Source organism: Cucumis melo, chromosome 1 (assembly GCF_025177605.1).
Source record: "Cucumis melo cultivar AY chromosome 1, USDA_Cmelo_AY_1.0, whole genome shotgun sequence".
In the NCBI taxonomy this organism is placed as follows: Eukaryota; Viridiplantae; Streptophyta; class Magnoliopsida; order Cucurbitales; family Cucurbitaceae; genus Cucumis; species Cucumis melo.
Window position 1 is genome coordinate 15188362 of NC_066857.1, and position 19196 is coordinate 15207557.

Genomic DNA, 19196 nt, shown 5'->3' on the forward strand with positions numbered 1-19196 from the left:
TGTTATGTGTATAATATATATATATATATATATATAGAGAGCATACTACAAATATTAATTTATTACTAATAAATCTTAAAAATCTATCAACAATAGAAGTCTATCACCGATAGACTTTGCTATATTCACAATTTTTTTTAAAATATTGTTATATACTTAATTATTATTTCTAAAATTACTACTAAAGGTAGGCATCCGTACATGCTAAAGAATTTGTCTAAGAGTTGAGAAACTATCAAAATATAAAATACATTAAAAGTATTTTTTAAACTTGACCAACTTACAACAATGGTATAGTTATCTAATCTCAATACGATAAAAGAAAATATGTGTATATATATATATATAATAGCCAAACATATGCAACAAACTGCTGGATTCATCAACCAAGAAACCGCATACATACACAACCCAAAAACTGGCTTCCTATTCCAAATTATAATTTGGTAATTGATAAATTCTCCAAACTGATGGGCTAAAACAACTTTATAATCTGTACCAACACCATATGATTTCATATTTACTTGAATGTTCACAAAGAACGGTTCGGCTTTGACGAACCAGAGGATCGAGCTTTGGCAAAGTCAACCAGATCTTTAAATAGCACGTCTTCTTGTTTTTCCTGTTTGGTTGGTGTTGGACTGAGAGAGAGATTCTGGGTATGTCCAACTAAGCTATCATACGACGAACCTGACCCACGACCATCTTGTTGGTCAAAAAATTGCTGTCTCTGGTCATATTTCGATGGCGGGGGTGGAAGAAAAGAGGAGCTTTGGGACTGTGAGTCCCATGGTGCTGGAGGCAGCGGATCAGCAGACCTGCTTGTGGGAGTTGGTTCATCATACACAGGTTTTCCAGTGGAAAGGGGAGAGGAAGATGGCGGAGTTGAAGTTGGAACTGTAAAAGGTGGACGGGAGGTTTCCAAAGCTTCTTCTGATTTGTAGGCATCACCACTGAGGTAATCTACCATGCTGCTACCTGCAACAACAGGCTTCTTTGATGAGGGTGGAGGAGGTAGAAGAGGGCCGACACGTGTTGCTTCAGTATTACCATTTGCTGGTTTTTTACTCGGTCCTTGGCTAGACGGTCTGCAACAAATTATAATAAGTATTCATTGAACTTACAATTAAAATCTAAAATGGGAATGAAGTTGGGCATTTAGAACTGTGGTCTACCTTACAGTGACATACAATAATCATTTAGCTACTATCATAAGAACTCACAGGGACTTGTATGGAAATCGAATTGTAGAGAGAATTTTGAAAGTACCTCCTTGCTAACTGAGCAAAATCATCTTCTGACTCGTCGTCTTCATGACTAACATTTATAGTTGGAAGAGTGGATGGTGCCGCTCCTGTTGCTTCCCTAGTAGCAGTTCCGTTCGCTATATCATCATGCTGTTTAAGAACTCGCTGCAGAACATCATTCAAAGCCAATCCCTGACATAAAAGTTCCTCATCTCTGGTGAAGTGAAAGCAAGAATCAGCATACAGAGGGTGAATTAGGTAAACCAAAATCTGAAATTTTTTTTTTCTTCGATCGGAAGAGAGAGGAAGTGAGTGGGGGTGATTGGGCAAGGTTTGCCTCTACCCTATCCCCGTCCTTTAAGCTTTTTTCTTTTTGGTTTAATCATGTACTACAGTTTCTTGTATAACTGAAATGAAATAAACAAAAAAAAAAGCCTGGGTTCAAGAGAATCCTTACCCTGTACTATTTATAAGCAGCATGACGCGCTTTTGATAGGATTGGCACTGGTCAACCAGGTCAACAATCACTTCTTGCTTCACGCCCTATCATTGTATTCAGTCATTAGAACCCAAAAAATAGAACCGAAGTTTTCGTTATTCTACTTTTCTCAAGTTTTAACGAAACACATGAAAATTTTTAATGACGCCTATACAATTACTATCCTCATTTTATTTTCTATCTATTAACTGAATTGCTATTAACTACTTTTTTCAGCAGGTTCTGTGCCTGTTTTACTTCAAACAGTTCAACACAACAAGAGAAAAGTAGAAAAGTCTTTAGTAGAATAGAAGACAGAGAGAAAGCCTACCTCTGCATATTTAAGGAAAATTCGTACTGTACTACAAAAATCAGTCAATAGAAGACAGAGAGAAAGCCTACCTCTGGTTTCTTAGGGTCTAATGCACCAAGCATCTCCAAGAGAACATCTGCAAGTCCATGTGCATTTCGTATCTCTGGCAAGCTGTTATATTTTTTGAAAAGGAAACAGAATATTTCATTGATATAATCAATAATAGAGAACCAAATATGAGAAACCACGCGAGACAACCACCAACAATGGCAACAAACCAAAACAGACCTAATATCAAAGCAAAACCAAGATCACACTAAACAATATAAAACAGTCATATAACCATACAATAGAGTGAGATTTCTAATTCTTACTTGGAAGTAATCCATTGCCCATCAAAAATCAAAAACCAAACAGGCTCAGGTGAGCTGTTATATAGGGGAGTAAATAATCGAAGTAACAATTTTCAAAAAGACCAAAGAAACAGGCTTAATCCTCAAATGACACATAGAGCCTGTTTGGTTTTTGAAGTTTTTGAAACAAGGGAAGAAATAGGCTTAATTTTCAAAAACAAAAAATTTAAAGCAAAATGCTTACCAAATATGGCCTAAATAACTATTAAAAATATGTTAGTAATAGAAATCTTTTTCCAGGTTTCCTTCTTCGAGCAGTGTTCTCACTTTCCCAGAGAAAATATATTCTTTGGCCGGCAAATTGTAACAAGGTTAAAAAGCCACATGTCCCACTCATCCGCCCATTTATACGAAGTAATTAACCAACTTTTATTCACTTTTGGCCAAATTCCTATTCTGATATTTCACTGACTTTCTTCATTTCTTTTTGTATTTTGTAATCTTTTTCTTTCTTTTGTTCCCTTTCATGTTTTCTTAGTCTTCAAAATTCGATCATGACGTAGGCTGCCACCCTTCTATAAATCTTAGTTCTGGCTTGACATGTACTTTGCTGTCTAGACTCCAATGAGAGGTGATTCACAATGTAGGCACACCAGAATTGATCCTCCACTTTCTTCAATGTTTTCTCTTCCATTTTTTCTTCTTTCTATGGAATTAATTTGAATTGGATGGTTCTGATTCAGTTCAATTAATATGAATTGGTTGGTTCTGAATCTGTCTTTTTGTCGATGTTGAGGATTAAGATTCCTACAAAGGAAAAATTCATCACTTGGCACGTTCTCCCAGCGCCACATCAGTACATTAGATAGGCCTTTCAGGAAGTTGCCTTCGATGGTAGGACCTTTTTGTTGCTTCTTGTGCAAGAAGACGAGGAACACTTGGATCATATTCCTTGGCATTGTGAATTCGTGAGCTTTGTTTGGGACTCTTGTTTCTAGACATTTTGTTGGTGTGAAAGAGATATCATCGAGGAGATCCTCCTCAATCGCCGTTCGGCAAGAGAGGCCATTTTGTCTAGCTTGCTAGTGTTTATGGGGTGAGAGGTTTAGGGGGGTTGAGAGGCCAGCCAGAGAAATCTGATCTCTTGTTCGTTTCCATGTTTTTTTTTTGGGCTTCGATTTCAAAGGTCTTTTTGTAATTATCGTATTGACATGATTTTGAATGGTTCGAGCCCCTTCTTGTAATGGATTCCCCTTTTTTTGTGGGCTTAGTTTTTGTACACCAGAGTATTCTTACATTGTTTTTTAAGAAAAAATGAAAAACAAATAAATAAACCATTTTTTCAACTCACAATCAATCGAATGATTAGAATTGTTTGGCCAGCATGTCGATCAACCTCGTAAAACCCAACTTGTGTATCATACAAGTTTAGTAACATTAAGAATAACTAGTTTCTAAGATAAATGTACAAAGAACTATGGAAGGCTGACAACAGAATAACAGTTTTAACAAAACTCAAATAATGCAATAGTATCCCAAAAATAGATATTCAGTGGAGTGGCAATTGAATGTCACAAACAGACACGGAAGGAAATAAGGAAAAGTTACCTCAGGCCCGAAGCATCAGATTCAAGAGAGGCATGAATAGCAGCATCCTCATAAATTGCAGCAGGTTGATTAACAATGGGCTGAGTCTGAGGTGGAGTAAAAAATGGAACACTATTCTCTTCTCGCGGAGGAAATTCAACTCCAGCATTCTATGAAAGGCAGAAAACTACTAAGAACGAAAAGACTCAAGGCAAAAAGGAAAAAAAAACAAATTAAGATTTCATTTCATCAATACACAATACACAAAGGAAAGAAACCAATTTTAAAATATAAGGAAAAACAAAAGGAAACTGAGGGGTAATCTTTTACCACTTACTCGTCCATGTGGGAGGGTGTGGAGAGATAAAAAGTGGGTTTTTCTTTGAGAGCAAACATATATGAAAGGAAATACAGGAATTATCACAAATGAAACAAAAGAATCACCCTTATTAGTAATAATTAAGGAGTTGGGATCATCTAAAACAAATACCTACACACCCTGCATCAAAAGTGTATACATGCACAAAACAAATTCAGGGGTTTCAACACTACTTTCTTTTAGTTTCCAAATTTAGTCCAAAACGATGTCAAATTTTGATTATATGCACAAAAATGTTATCAAAATAGCTCTAGATATATTGAAATTTGGATTGACATAAACCACAAATTCTAGTAAAATTATTTGAAATGCTCTTTCTCCAAATCTCCTCTTCATCCCCCCTACCACTGCTCAAATTTTCTTTTATTCTTAACTTGTTGGGGACTGGAGCTACAAATTAGTGCAAGCAAAGACTTGAATTGAACCATCAAAACTGACAGACCTTTCAGATGAAGCAGAGTGAAATCAATCAAATAGAACAAGGTTATCTTCACTCCCTATCATTTCCATGGGCTTCACTCTCCTGGCATGCTTTTCCTGCTTTCCTCTTCAACCAAAATTCCTTCAGAGAACTCCGAAGTGAGTGATGACATGGTTCAAATTCTTTTTAAAGAAAGAAAACCTTCCTGCTTCCAACAGGGAAGAGACAACCACTGAGCTTATTAAATAAGAGAAATCTCGTAGGAAAACAGTCATTATGATCCCTGTACGTAAGAATCTTTCAGGCCATGATCCTGAGCCTTAATGTAAAGGAGTAGCTTCCACCGTACACTTGCCTCCTTTCCCCCAACTAAGAAAAAACTTTCAACTGTCACAGAACTTGAAGCCCCCAACCTCTTTTTTTTTTTTTTTATGTTTTCTAGGAGCTACCCATTTTTGTCAACAAAAAAAAAAAGACTTTTCGACAACTGGCATAAAATCCTCCGCATGACTCCACCCCCAAGATCTGGTTAGACCCTATTGTTCCATTAGCCCCTTTCAAGTTGATAAAGCCCGTTCAAATGCAAATGTTAGGACCTAGCAAGAATCCTATTTACAGGATAAAAGTTTTACCCTAATATTTGAAAGAAGAGATCTTATGAAGCGCACAAGAGCATTGCTGATCAGAGATGTGCCACACCCTCCATGGAACTCGGACTCCTCCATTGCTATTAGTATTAACAATTGCTTGTGGTGGCTGTATTGAGTGCACTCCTAAACCCTCTCTCCTCTATTAGATCACACAGAAACCCACATCAAGGGTGTAAATGAACTTCATTGGCTTCGTCCACTCCTAACAAAAGAAAAAGGGCAAAGAAAGAAAAACCCATGAATTACAGAGCTACTAAACCTTTACTTTTCCATCAATAATGAAAAGTCCCTAGTATACCTTTTTAACAATAGGAATCTCATGGTTCCTAATGAGAATTCACAACTGGAATGTCTGATGTTTTTTAAGCTATGAAAAAAATACCTACCTAAAATCCTCAATTCTCAAAGACAATCCCTCTCCAGCTTTTCTCTAAGAACCAAACTAACCCTTGTTGATAGAAGACTCAACCAATCCACTTGAAGCATCAAAAACATAAGATGAGCGGCTCTTTAACTCTTTTTGGCTCCTCAGGTGGTATATATATTCTTTGGAAGGACTTTTTCCACAGAGCAGATGCTATCGAAGGTTTCAGCTCTTTGATCATAAATTTCTCGTTTGTTGATGGCTACTCTTTTCGGTCTTTGGGATATATGATGCTTAAGCCCTCTTGAGCTTTTTAGCATAAGAAATTGAGAATTTAAGATGAATATTATAGACAGAAGAAGCACCATAAAGTTCAATTGATCATGTTTGTGGGTGATATACAAAGAACTGTTTACTTATATCATGATAATATCAAAATGAAGGAATTTCAATATAGAAGCCCTGCAGCACTATAATACTTTACACATGCAACAAACTGGTATTTAGTACCATCTGGAAGAAAACACAATTCAAGAGTTTTTTTTTTTTTTTTTCTCAAACAGTACAATTCAAGAGTTACAATGCATAATTTCCCTAAAAACAAATGAATTGAAATTTGAAACAAGTCAAAATATAAGCCAATGAAAACAATGAGATTTGATTCAGGCAATATCTAAGTTCAATTTCGAAAAGGCAAGGACAAAGGAGAAGGGAAAAAAAGAAAATCAAATCAGAATATCTCCTGTTTAAGGATATGAGCTCCAAAAGAAGCAAAGAACTTTTAAAGCAAGAGGTGGTCACTAAACAAGTAAACATAGTTTCAGGCCTTAGAATAAAGAAAGGAAAGATTGTTTTTTTCTTCTTTTTTTTTTCGTAGAAACTGAAAGAAAGGAAAGAAACTAATCACCTTTAATTCATTATAAGCAGCATAGCACTGGGGATACCTTCCCCTTGGTCCTCCAAATGCTTCTTGCCATGTATCTATCAGAACTAGTATTTTCTCCCTCACACTCAAGTCTGGCTGGAAAATTTAAAAAAACATATTGAAAGAAAGCATCACCATGCCTCTCTGAGGTTGCAAAGGAGAAAAAGCAGAGCAAGAAATGAACTAACAAAATAGAACTACGAAAAAGTCCTTCATTTAATAGTCATATATCGTAGGTTTATACAAGAAGTCACCTTCTTCTTCACTATTTTAACCATGTCATGCAGGATGTCACGCTCAACAATCTGCTGAAACACGTTCTCACCACAATTTTTGCTAAGAGTCTCCAAAACCTAGATGATTAATATTTGAAAGAAGGCATAGTAAGCTTTTCATATTGACTATGGTAAGAAAGCCTCAAATGACTCACCAGTACCAAATTATAAATGGGCTGACCAAAATATAGCACAGTTGTCAAGAAAATTCAAGTACTCACACATCCACAAAGAAAACTTTATTAAAAATGCAAGTATAATTAAACAATAACTTCAGATTTAATACTTTCAAAATTTATATAAATATAGATATAAATAAATAATCAAACTTCAGATTTAATGAATTGATCAATGCCATGGTCCGGTGACTCCGGTGAAGTTAAACCATGAAGAGTATGATACTTGATATAAGTAGGAAAAGAGAAATTTACAACAAGAGCCAAAATCTGAATCTTGGGGTTTTTGTTTGTTAACCGCTTCTTGAGTATCTTCAATGCCTCCTTTGCTTGCCTGTCATTGCCAATTTGAAACAAGGACCAAAGTTCAAAACCAATGCAATTAAAAGCAAAGGTATATTTATTTTAATATGAAAGTGACATTGAGAAGAAAATATGGAAGTGACCAGAGGCTCAAACCATAAACAATTGAACATTAAAAAACATCAGTATAACAAAAATTGGAATAATCTCCAGTGTAGACAGTAGCCTGTAAGGCCTCCGATTATTCATACATACAAGCGCAGGGGCATGAAGAGAATTGCTCACCAGACTGCAATGGGAGAGAAGGGAAAAGATACGGATGGGTCCCACTAATGATGGGGGAAGGGAGTATAAAAGGAATGTTTTGGGATTAGTGTGGGTAGGTTTTATTTTGTAAAAAGTTGCTGAAGCTTTTAGGGGAGAAGTTGCCGGCCTTCTTAAAGGTGTTGGGTTTCCATGTCTTGTCGCTTATTTTCTCCTGTTCTTTAATTACTTTTGGCCAGTTTGTGAACATCATCTTTGGATATCAATATATTTTCACACAATGCTGCCTCTGTTTCTAGCCTTGTTTGGTTTTACTAAGTTTCATGTGGAAAATCCTAATAAGTTGGTATCAAAGCCATAAAATCTAGGAATCAGAATGAGATCAATGGCACAAAAACAACTTGAAGAAAGAATGGAAGCAACTAAGAAGGAAGTGATGTGCCTGAAAGAAATGATGTTGAAAATGAAGAAAGTGATGGAGAGTATAGCTGAAGATGTAAAAAGAGAACAAAGCAAACAGTCGCAGGGAGGAATCGGGCACCACTGAGGGATTGATATTGAAACTGAAAGGGAAGACGGATGAAATGGAAACGACTGAAATGACGGAAACGACGACAGAGATGAGAGTTGCTAACTGAAGTATAAAAAGTTAGAGATGCCGATTTTTGCTGGGGAGAATCCGGAATCGTGGGTCTATCGAGCGAAGCATTTTTTTGAAATCAATGACTTGGCCAACGACAAGAAAGTGAAGGTTGCTAGGGTGAGTTTTGGTCAAGATGATGAAGTGAACGGGTTCAAGTGGAGTAAATGAGTAATAACTGGAAGAAGGTCGCATTGTGGGAGGACTTGAAAGAGCGGACGTTCAAACACTTCCGAGAAACCGAGGAGGGAAGCTTGGGAGCAAGACTCATTCGAATAACACAAGACGAGTCCTACAACAATTACGCAAAGAAATTCTTGAACTACTTTGCCCCCGTCAGATATGGCTGAAAGTGTGTTGATGGATGCATTTGTGATCGGATTACGGTTGTCGTTGCAAGCAGAGGTGGTGAGCAAACATCCTCACACTTTAAAGGCATGTATGGAAAAGGCTCAGATGGTGAACTACCACAACCTAGACCTAAAATTGGCCCAAAGTGAGTATGGGTATCGTGGGCTGGAAAAAAAAACCTAATTCCTAAAGGGAGGGCCCAATACAAAAAAAGGAGGCCCACGCAAAAAGAAACTTCATCATGCATATGGTATCTATTCCGAATAAAGGGAATTACGCGAAAGGAGACCCACTTGTGAAGAGGCTATGTAGAACTCAGTGCAAGGCTGGACAAGGGTCTTTGCTTTAGCTGCAGTGATAAGTACTTCCATGGGCATCATTGCAAAGTGAAGGAGAACAAGGAACCGATGCTATTCATCATGAACGAAGAAGAAGAGTTGGAAGAAGGGTTGTGCGAAAACGAAGGACATGAGGTGATCAAACCAAGCATGCCGAAAGACGCTGAAGTTGCACCGAGGACAATCAAGGGGTTCACTGCGAAAGGAACCTTGAAGCTAAAAGGGGAAATAAAGGGCAAAGGAGCGATTGTGCTAATTGATAATGGAGCAATGCACAACTTCATACACCAGCGATTAGTAAATGAGCTAGGATTAGAGGTAACAAAGGGATCCAGTTTTGGGGTAACCATTGGTGACAGAACCATGCGGGAGGGGCATGGAGTGTGCAAACGTGTGGAAGTGAAGCTTCTGAAGTTGACGGTTATTGCGGACTTTCTAGCCATCGAGCTCGGGAGGATGGATGTAATATTGGGGAGCAGTGGGTGTGTACGACGAGCTTCATGGGGGTGCACTGGCCGACAATGACTGTGGCGTTCATGGCAGGGAAACAACCGGTCATCCTATGGGGGGATACCTCCTTAACTAAAGCGGAGTTCACTTAAGACTATCACGAAAACATAGGACGCTGATGATCAAGGTTTTGTAATTAAATTCCAGAAAAGAGATTGAAGAGACAATCGCCACGAACGATGAGGTGGAAGTAAAAGGAACAAAGAGGACTTACCAATGATTAAGGCTTTGCTAAGGCAGTATGATGAAATTTTTTCCACACCAAAAGGATTGCCTCCGAATAAGGTAGACCAACACATCTTACGATAGAGGGCCAGAAATCAATCAATGTTCGACCATACAAATGTGGGTACAATCAGAAGGCAGAGATTGAGAATTTTGTCACCAAGATGTTACAAGCCTGAATTACTAGGCCCAGCCGAAGTCCATACTCTAGCCCAGTGTTGTTGGTGGAAAAGAAGGATTGAGGATGCATTTTTGTGTTGATTACCATAAGCTCAATCAAGCTACCATAGCCGACAAGTTTCCAATACCTGTTAAAGAGGAATTTCATAGGGCAACAGTATTCTCCAAACTGGACTTAAGGTTTGGGTACCATTAAATAAGGATGAGGGAAGAAAACATTGTGAAGACCGCATTTCGCACGCACGAGGGAGATTATGAATTTTCAGTTATGCTGTTTAGGCTAACCAACGCCCCAACCACATTCCAATCCTTAATGAACCAAGTATTTCGACCATTCTTAAGGAGATTTGTGTTAGTGTTTTTTATGATATTTTGGTTTACAGTCCAAACATTGTGGAACTTGAAAGACATTTGGGAGTGGTCTTTGCCATACTGAAAGATCACCAATTGTACACCAACTAAAAGAAATGTGTCATTGGGAACTCTAGAATACGGTACTTGAGCTACCGGATATCAAGTCGAGGTGTTGAAGCGGAAGGAGAAAACGTCCAAGCCATGGTAAACCGGCCATTATCGAAGGATGTGTCGGCGTTGAGCAGATTTCTTGGCCTAACAGGGTACTATCGGTGTCTTGTACAAGGGTATGGGAATATTGTTGCACCCTTCACTAGACTGCTACCAAAAAATGTGCTCAAATGGGATGAGAAGGCTATGGCGACATTTGAACAATTGAAGCAAGATATGGTATCGGTCTTGGCACTTCCTGATTTTTCACTTTCGTTTATTGTTGAGACAGACGCTTCTGGTAGTGGGTTAGAAGCGGTGTATCCCAAACCGCACAACCCATCACTTATTTTAGTCAGAAGCTTCACCCTGAGCCCAAGCTAAATCAATATATGAGAAGGAATTAATGGCAGTTCTCTTTGCAGTTCAAAGGTGAAGACACTACTTATTAGGAAGGAGATTCACGATTATATTGGATCAGAAGGCCTTGAAGTTTCTGATAGAACAAAGGGAGGTTAGTGATTTTGAAAACGTCCGCCTTGATTCCTATCCTACTCCACACTTACCATGATCTATACTAGCGGGACATTCGAGCTTCCTGAGGACATACAAAAGGATGAATGGGGAGCTACACTGGGAAGGGATGAAGGCCAATATTAAAAGGTATGTGGATCAATGTGACATATGCCAACGTAATAAAACAAATTTGATATCCCCCACTGGCCTCCTTCAACCACTGCCCTAGCCTGAGTTATTATTAGAAGATTGGACCATCAATTTCATTGAAGGTCTCCCGAGAGCAGGTGGGATGGATACAATCATGGTTGTCGTAGACAAGCTGAGTAAGTTTGCTTACTTCATTCCACTAAAGCACCCCTTTACAACCAAGTAGATTGCAAAAATATTCATTGAAAAAATTGTGAGTAAGCACGGAATTCTCTAGTCCATCATCATTGATCAGGATAAAATCTTTTTAAGCAACTTCTAGAAGGAATTGTTTGCAGCCACAGGAACCCTTTCGAAAAGAATCACTGCATTTCATCCCCAAACTGATCGGCAGACCGAAAGAGTCAATAGATGTTTAGGGACGTTCTTCGCTAATTCTGCAATAAGCAGCTGACTAGATGGCAAAAATGCATACTGCGGGCCAAACCTTGGTACAATATGACCTTCCACGCATTGGCCAAAACCAGCCCTTTCCAGGTTGTGTTCAAAAGACATCCCCCACCCTTGATTTCCTATGGTGATCGAAATCGGTGAATAACGAAGTGGAACAAATGTTGAAGGAGAGGGATTTGACCATTAATGCTTTGAAGGAAAACTTAACGGTCGCGAAAAATGGAATGAATAAGTGGGCCAATTTGAAAAGGAGGGAAGTCAAATTTCAGGTAGGGGTGAAGTTTACTTAAAGTTGTGCCCTTACTGTCAACGATCTTTGACAAGAAACGAAGTGAGAAACTAGCACCCAAGTTCTACGTGCCATAAAGTGTTGGAAGAAATTGGAGCAGTAGCGTACAAGTTGGACCTTCCCCAGAAGCAGCAATACACAATGTCTTCTATGTCTCTCAATTGAAACTCAAGCTCCGCCAAGCTCAAAAGGTGCAGGTGCAACACATACCACCAGTGTTGACAGAGGATTTTGAACTTCAATTACGGTCTAAAGGTGTTTTGGGAGTGAGGGAGAAAATAAATGGCTAGTTAAATGGAAGGAGTTTCCAGAAAGTGAAGCTACATGGGAATTAACATATCAAATGAATCAGCAATTTCCTCTGTTCCACCTTGAGGACAAGGTGAGTTTCGAGCCCACTAGTAATGTAAGGCCTCCGATTATACATACAAGCATAGGGGTATGAAGGGAATTGCTCACCAGACAGCAATGGCAAAGAAGGGAAAAGATGCCGATGGGTCCCACTAATGATGGGGGAGGAAGTATAAAAGGAATGTTTTGGGATTAGTGTGGGTAGGTTTTATTTTGTAAAAAGCTGCTGGAGATTTTAGGGGAGAAGTTGCCAGCCTTCTCGAAGGTGTTGGGTTTCCATTGTCTTGTTGCTTATTTTCTTCTATTCTTTGATTACTCTTGGCCTATTTGTGAACATTATCTTTGAATATCAATATATTTCCATAGAGTGCTGCCTTTGTTTCTATCCTTGTTGGATTTTACTGAGTTTCAGGTGGAAAATCCTAACGTAGCCTTAGGTAAAGGATATTGTAGTAAAAGATTTAATCACAAAGCATGTGATGTTAGCCATTGATTAGATTTTTCCTAAAAGTAGATCAAATAAGTTTTTAAGCAACTTGTTGTGACATGGTTTGTTTTTTATTTGAAAAAGACTACTTGCATTGAGATAAAATAAAAGAATACACAAGGGTGATAAAAATAATAAATAAATGACAAAATAGGAGAAGCCAGAAAGGCAAAACGATAACAAACCACACAATTTAAAAAGAAAAAGGGATTCTAGTTCAAAAGAACAAAAAATCTTTGGTAGGAGATATAAAGTGAGGAATTGAACCTAAACAGAGCCAGACCTCCACCACAATGAGAATCATCTTTTTTGTTTTAATATACATATCTATACACACATTTGAGAAGGAGTGCTTTACACACACACAAGATACAACGAGTGCCTAGGCAAGCTTCAGCTCTCCTTGACTATTCTCGTGAGATAACAACCCCATTCACTACAGTTTTGTCTTTGCCCTTTGACTATTCACGTTGGATAACTACCTGGCTCTTCTAGAGGTTTATCTCAAGGACAAAAGCAATGATAGAAGATTCAAATTTCAAAATAGTAAATGTAAAACTAAGAAGTTATGAAGCTCAAATGAAAATGATGCTCTTGTAATGCAGACTGTAGCATTGAGAAAAGAAGACTTCTAGTGGCAAGTTTAATCATATACACAGAACAACAAAAGTGATAATTCTTCCAAATTGTTACAAAATGATAGAGATGATATCACTCTAAACTTGTTAGTTTGTACATATATCGGAGCAACAAAGTCAAAGTCTAAATATAATAAAATTAATCTAAAAAGGAAAAAAATATAAAAACTAATTACCCAGGATCCATGTTAATAATATCACACAGCTCAATGTTTATGGCCCAGTCTGGACCAATCAGCATATCATTGGTTGCCCTCTCTGCGCAGGCTGCTGCATTACTGGCCATTCTTCTAATACCTCAGCTGACTCCTCTTGTCACGTCAACTTCCTGAATATACATACAACTCATCATAATCTCGTTCCTTAAATTACGTTAAACGCAAACAAAACAAAGTCAAGACTGACCGATCCAAGGCAGATTTCAATGATTATATTCTTTTTCTTTTCAAATAATTGATACATCGAGCCTCGACTCAGTTGACTTTTTAATTTATAAGCAAGGAGAAATTTCACATTCAAACCATAATCATGGAAACGACCAACAAATTATATTTCCGTTTCACCACAAAGACCATGAAAACACATTCTAGATAAGCCCTAACGAAATCCAGAAAATATTAAAAGTACAAAAATGCTCTTCCAAGCCCAAGGACATAAGAAACTGGCGAACAAATTGACAAAGATCATCAATAAAGCACTTTCGCAACAGACGATTCAATAATCAATCAGCTAAAAATATTGAAAATGAAAACGGAATTCAAACCCGCAGGTCTCCAAGCTAGAGCAAAAATCGCCACCTCGCTGAATCAAATGGAGATTCGAAACTTTGTTGTGCCTCAATTCGGATCGATGAATACAAATTCGCAACCTAAAATTGGGGCAACATAAAGATTAGAGGAAAGGGTAAGAGAGAAACAAAATTATGGAGGTTGAAAAGGGAGCTTACCGGTCAAAATCGGAGAACAGATTGAGAACCAAGGAATGGATAGTGATGGGTTTTATATGGAGAAGAAAAAACGGAAGCAGAGATGTTGAACTTGGGGCGGGGGGAAATGAATTTTTCGGTGTTTCTTGCATTTTATATTTTCTCCCACGGACATAATCATGAATTAGTTTTCTAGTTTTATTATTAAAAAAATAATAATAAAGTAACATTTTGGTCGGTTGTTCCATTGTTTCCTTTTTAGTTTACGTCCTAAACCCTAAATTATTGATCTAGTTTATTGTTGATTATTTTAAAATAATTATTGTATTAAAATTTTCACTAAACATATTCATATATGGTACCTTATTGTCTACAAATTATTATATTAATTAATTCTTTTGGGTCAAAAGTAAATTTAAGATTTATTCAAAGCGTAAAGATTAGAATCAGGCCGTGGAGGACTTTTGAAAGGATGAAATGAATGAGTTTTTAATGCAACTTTCAATTCTTTTAAGTTTTTTTTTAATCATACATCATGTCCTTAGGATTTCTCTCCTTCTGATATGATCTTGGTTCATTCATGTCCCTTCCTAAACTCGAGGTGTTACATATTTCCTACACATACTAAGATATTCTTTATCTCAAACATGGATTACTATAAACTATATTTCATTTATTATAACTTGCAATTAATTACATTTCAACAGTACAACACATGTCAACTCCACAAAATACATTTCTTTATAAAATCTCATGTGAATAGTTATACACTAGAAACAATGATAATTCATTTTTGGAACAAAAAAAGAAATTAAGAAATGACAAAATTACTTGTCATGTGGTGGGTTACATGAAAATAAGTGCAACCCAACCAACTCGTAAGTAGTTTTCTATTTTTTTTTCCTTGCAAATTGATCAATTAGGCGGTTTGGATTGTTGTTGAAACCTTCGACTAAAGCTACTAGCAAATTGTCAATTGTCATCTATTTAATTGGTCGAGTACTTTTTCGTCTCTGTTAATTAGTTGAATCATGTTTAAGTTGAATATCTTTAAAGATTTAATTGTAATCATTTTGTAAATTTAGTGTAGTGACTCACTAATCAAATTAAAAACTTGAGGATATAATCGTAACAACTCATGTCGTTGTTCGTACTTAAAAACATGTGGTTGATAATCATTCTCGTTTCACATGTCAAATGAATCATTCTTGTAATTTTCTTTCTTAAAAACAAGTATATAGGTCACCTTAGGATCTGTCTGATAATGTTTCTGTTTCTCTTTTTTTTTTTAAGAAATAGATGTGTTTGATATCTTCTTGTTTCTCGTTTCTAAAATTTAAGAAACATTTCTAAAAATTGGGAAAAAATATAGAAACTATAGAAAATAGTTTCTCTTAGTTCTTTTCAAATTTATTTGATTTTATTTCCATTATGCTTTGAATCTCTATTTGGCTCATTGGTAGGGAGAAATGCCTACTCTTACTTTTGGTGTCTTGGCTCAATTCCTAACTTTGATAATTTATTTATATTTCTTTAACTTGTTTTATTTTTTTTCGTTTATTAATTTTTCACATTCATATGTTTAATATCTTTAAATTAATTTTTTTTCTTCTTTTATTAATTTTTTAACAAACCATCAAAATATTTACCCTATATAGAACAATTTTAAAAACGAAAAAAGTTCAAAAACCTACAATGAAAAATACTAAAAATGTTCCGATCAACACACGATTAATCAGTCACATGCGTGCATAGAATTTTCTTCTAAAAACGATCATGATACGCGATCGAGTAAGTAGTATCGACACGATTGTGTAATTCTTTTTAAACAATGGAAAAATGACTTCAAATCTATTATTGTGTTGATAATGGTAAACGATCGTTTAGATCATATTCATATGATCTTATAATTCTATTTAAATGATGGAAAAATTGCTTCAAATCTAAACGATTGTGTTGATTGGTAAATGATTGTTTAGATCACATTCATACGATCGTGTAATTGTTTTTAAACGATGGAAAAATGACTTCAAATCTAAACGATCGTGTTGACAATGGTAAAAAATCGTTTAAATCATGTCGCAGTGACACTTAAACGATCATGATATTCTTGAATATTAGAAAATGAAATAGCTTAAAAAAAATTTGTCGAAAAATAGTGAAATAAGAATAAATCGTTTTAAAATATAAGAAAAAATTTAAAAGAAAAGCTGAATAAAAGAGAAGTGACGAATCATTCACAATGTTCAAGGATAAATCTAGAATTTTTGAAAATTGTACTAGTTCGTGGGCTTTTGCTTTTTGTTACCCCAATCCGTAAATATTTTCATGTTTTTTGTTACATTTATGAAAATTAACCTCTTTCATATTCATATGTTTAATATTTTTATCTTGTGTTTAACTTTTTTTTATTTGTTTTTAGTTTTTTCCTTCTCTTAATTTTTCATAATTATATGTTAATTTAATTTTGAATTTCAAATTTTTAATATTTAGATTATATCATTTGATTTTCAAATTTTAGATCTAAATTAAAAATTTCTTCATCTATTTAGCTATATTTATTTTATATTTATATGTTTAATTTAATTTTGAGTTTTAAACTATTCAATATTTAAATTTATATATTATTTTGATGTTTCAAAATTAAATTGTGAATATGTTTAGTTAAAGATTTTTTAAATATTAAATTTTAAATTTCAATTTTGCTATATAGATGGTTATATGTTATTTTAAATTTAAATTTATTATTTTTACTATCATTCAAATTAGTTAGAATTTTACATTATAATTTTTTTACTAAGATAATTATTTAGGTTATCTTTAATATTTTACGACCACGATATTTATATAATAATATAATTGAGTTGAATTTGAATTAACATCATTTAGGAGAATTGAATTGAATGAGAAAAAATATTTCAAATCAAAATTTAACTGCATATGGTTAATAAAAATTAGAGAAATTTTCATAAATATAACAAATCGGTAAAATATTTACGGCCAGTGTAACAAAACCCATGAAGTTAGCCATTTTTTAAAACATTTTAGGTTTGTGTTTCTCTTATCGTCTTTCTTCTCCTCTTCCTTTGCGATTTGATTTTTTTTTCTTTCCATCATCTTTCTTTTCTTCCTTATCTTTTTTTCCAAACTGTTATTTGGTTCAAGATCGTGTATCAAATATAAAATATCTATCTTTTTCAAACTGTTATTTGGTTGTTCAAAATCGTGTACTAAATATAAAAGACTTGAAAAACGTCGTTTAGATTTGAGTAGTTAAATTTAAACGATTGTATAGCAAAGATTAATATTAAAAAAAATTGTTTAGATTTGGGTCCAAATCTAAACGATCGTGTAAGTAACTAAATCTAGACAATCGTGTACCAAACAAATCTTGAAAAAAATAGTTTAGCCAAATATAAACGGTCTTAAAAAAAATCGTTTAGATTTGGCTACCTAAATCAAAACGATTGTCTACCATACAATAACCAAATCTAAACAATCGTGTAACCAAATTAAATAATCATTTACAAAGAATCTTGAAAAAAAAAATCTAGATTTGGATACCCAATTCTAAATGATCAAATCTAAAAGATCGTGTATCAAACAATAGCCAAATCTAAACAATCGTGTAACTAAATTAAACGATCGTTTATAAAGAATTTTGAAAAAAAAAACCCTTTAGACTAAACGATCAAATGTGAATGATCGTGTACCAAACAATAGCCAAATCTCAACGATCGTGCACCAAATATATTACGCGCGTTGTTGACGACATGGTTTACATGTCATTTTTGGTCTTTTTCATTATGAGCATCTGAATTTTTTCGTTTCCAGAATTGTTTGTAAATATTTTGCCGCTTTGTTATATATTTAAAAAACTCTTAAAAATTATTATATTATAACTATTAATTTTTCAAGCCAAATTATCTCTCTTTGGTAATGTTAATATTTTATAATATCTTTTTCATATTTAATGAATTCTATATTCTTTTTTTATTTTTCTACCTAACTAAAGTACATTTAAACTAAAAAACATAAGCAAAAATGTTATGAAAAATAACCTAAGAAACGAGAAATAAGAAATGATTATCAAACAAATTTACGTTTTTGTTTTTTTTTTTAAGAAACAGAAAACATGAATAGTTATCAAACATAGTTCTGTTTCTCGTTCTAAAAAAAAAGAGACAAACAACGAGAAATAGGAAACATAAAACAGAAAACGAAAACGTTATCAAATGGACCCATTAAGAGTCACATTTTGAAATAGTTAAAATGACATTTGTCAAGTTTAAAATTGCCTATAAAAGAATGTTTTTAATCCTTTAAAATTAATTTTGATTATTTGAATATCACATTTAAAGTATAAAACAAAATGTTAAATTGATTTTAAATAATTAGAAACATGTATGAAATGATTTTGAATATAGCAAAAAGTCATCCTCATTATTTGTAAATAACTCCCAAACATTTCATATAAGTCTCTCTCTCTTGTTATTTGAATGACATAACACTCCTAAGATGCCATATGGATATAACTTAAATAGTTAATTGTTGGAATATCCACATCATGCATTTGTCTTTTATATACATATTTTTTAGAAAAGGAAGAAAATAGAACATGGGTTGAGCTTTCAATCCTATATACTACTTTTGATTAAAGAAAAAAGAAAACAGTTGTGTATACATCTGTAATTTCTATCTTTGTATTTGTCTCAATTAGAATGGGGTATGAGTAGAGGAATCTCAATTAAGCAGAAAAAAGTGATAATTATATAATATTATAAACTCAAAGTTAAACTACTAGGGCAAGTAGTCTAAATTATAGCTATCTATAAAATAAATATTGATTATCTTAGATCATGTTTATTTTTGTTTTTTGTATTATTATTTTTTGTTGCACATAT

General features: G+C 34.7%; 1 protein-coding gene across 2 annotated transcripts; it reads right to left on the reverse strand.

Annotated features, from left to right (window-relative positions):
* Positions 1 to 316: 316 nt before the first annotated feature.
* On the reverse strand, positions 317 to 14451 carry LOC103490201 (TOM1-like protein 3). 2 transcript variants are annotated; one of them, XM_008449602.3, is made up of 11 exons: positions 14314 to 14451; positions 14165 to 14235; positions 13544 to 13695; positions 7424 to 7502; positions 6972 to 7070; positions 6700 to 6813; positions 4000 to 4148; positions 2128 to 2209; positions 1705 to 1790; positions 1270 to 1461; positions 317 to 1088 (listed from the first exon to the last, which is right to left on the reverse strand). In XM_008449602.3, exons 3-11 carry the CDS (start codon positions 13651 to 13653, stop codon positions 533 to 535), a joined length of 1467 nt encoding a protein of 488 aa, XP_008447824.1. In that variant the 5' UTR covers positions 13654 to 13695; positions 14165 to 14235; positions 14314 to 14451; the 3' UTR covers positions 317 to 532. The 2 variants fall into 2 exon arrangements, with proteins under 2 accessions (XP_008447824.1, XP_008447823.1); XM_008449601.3 differs by having other exon boundaries at positions 14131 to 14235.
* Between the last annotated feature and the right edge of the window lie 4745 nt (positions 14452 to 19196).

Coding starts and splice junctions, on each gene's coding strand:
- LOC103490201 (XM_008449602.3), bottom strand. CDS start 13,653: ATGGCCAGTAATGCAGCAGCCTGCGCAGAGAGGGCAACCAATGATATG. Junction 4,149..6,699: donor CTGCTTATAATGAATTAAAG/GTGATTAGTTTC, acceptor TGCCTTTCATAG/AATGCTGGAGTTGAATTTCC. Junction 1,791..2,127: donor TAGACCCTAAGAAACCAGAG/GTAGGCTTTCTC, acceptor ATACAATGATAG/GGCGTGAAGCAAGAAGTGAT.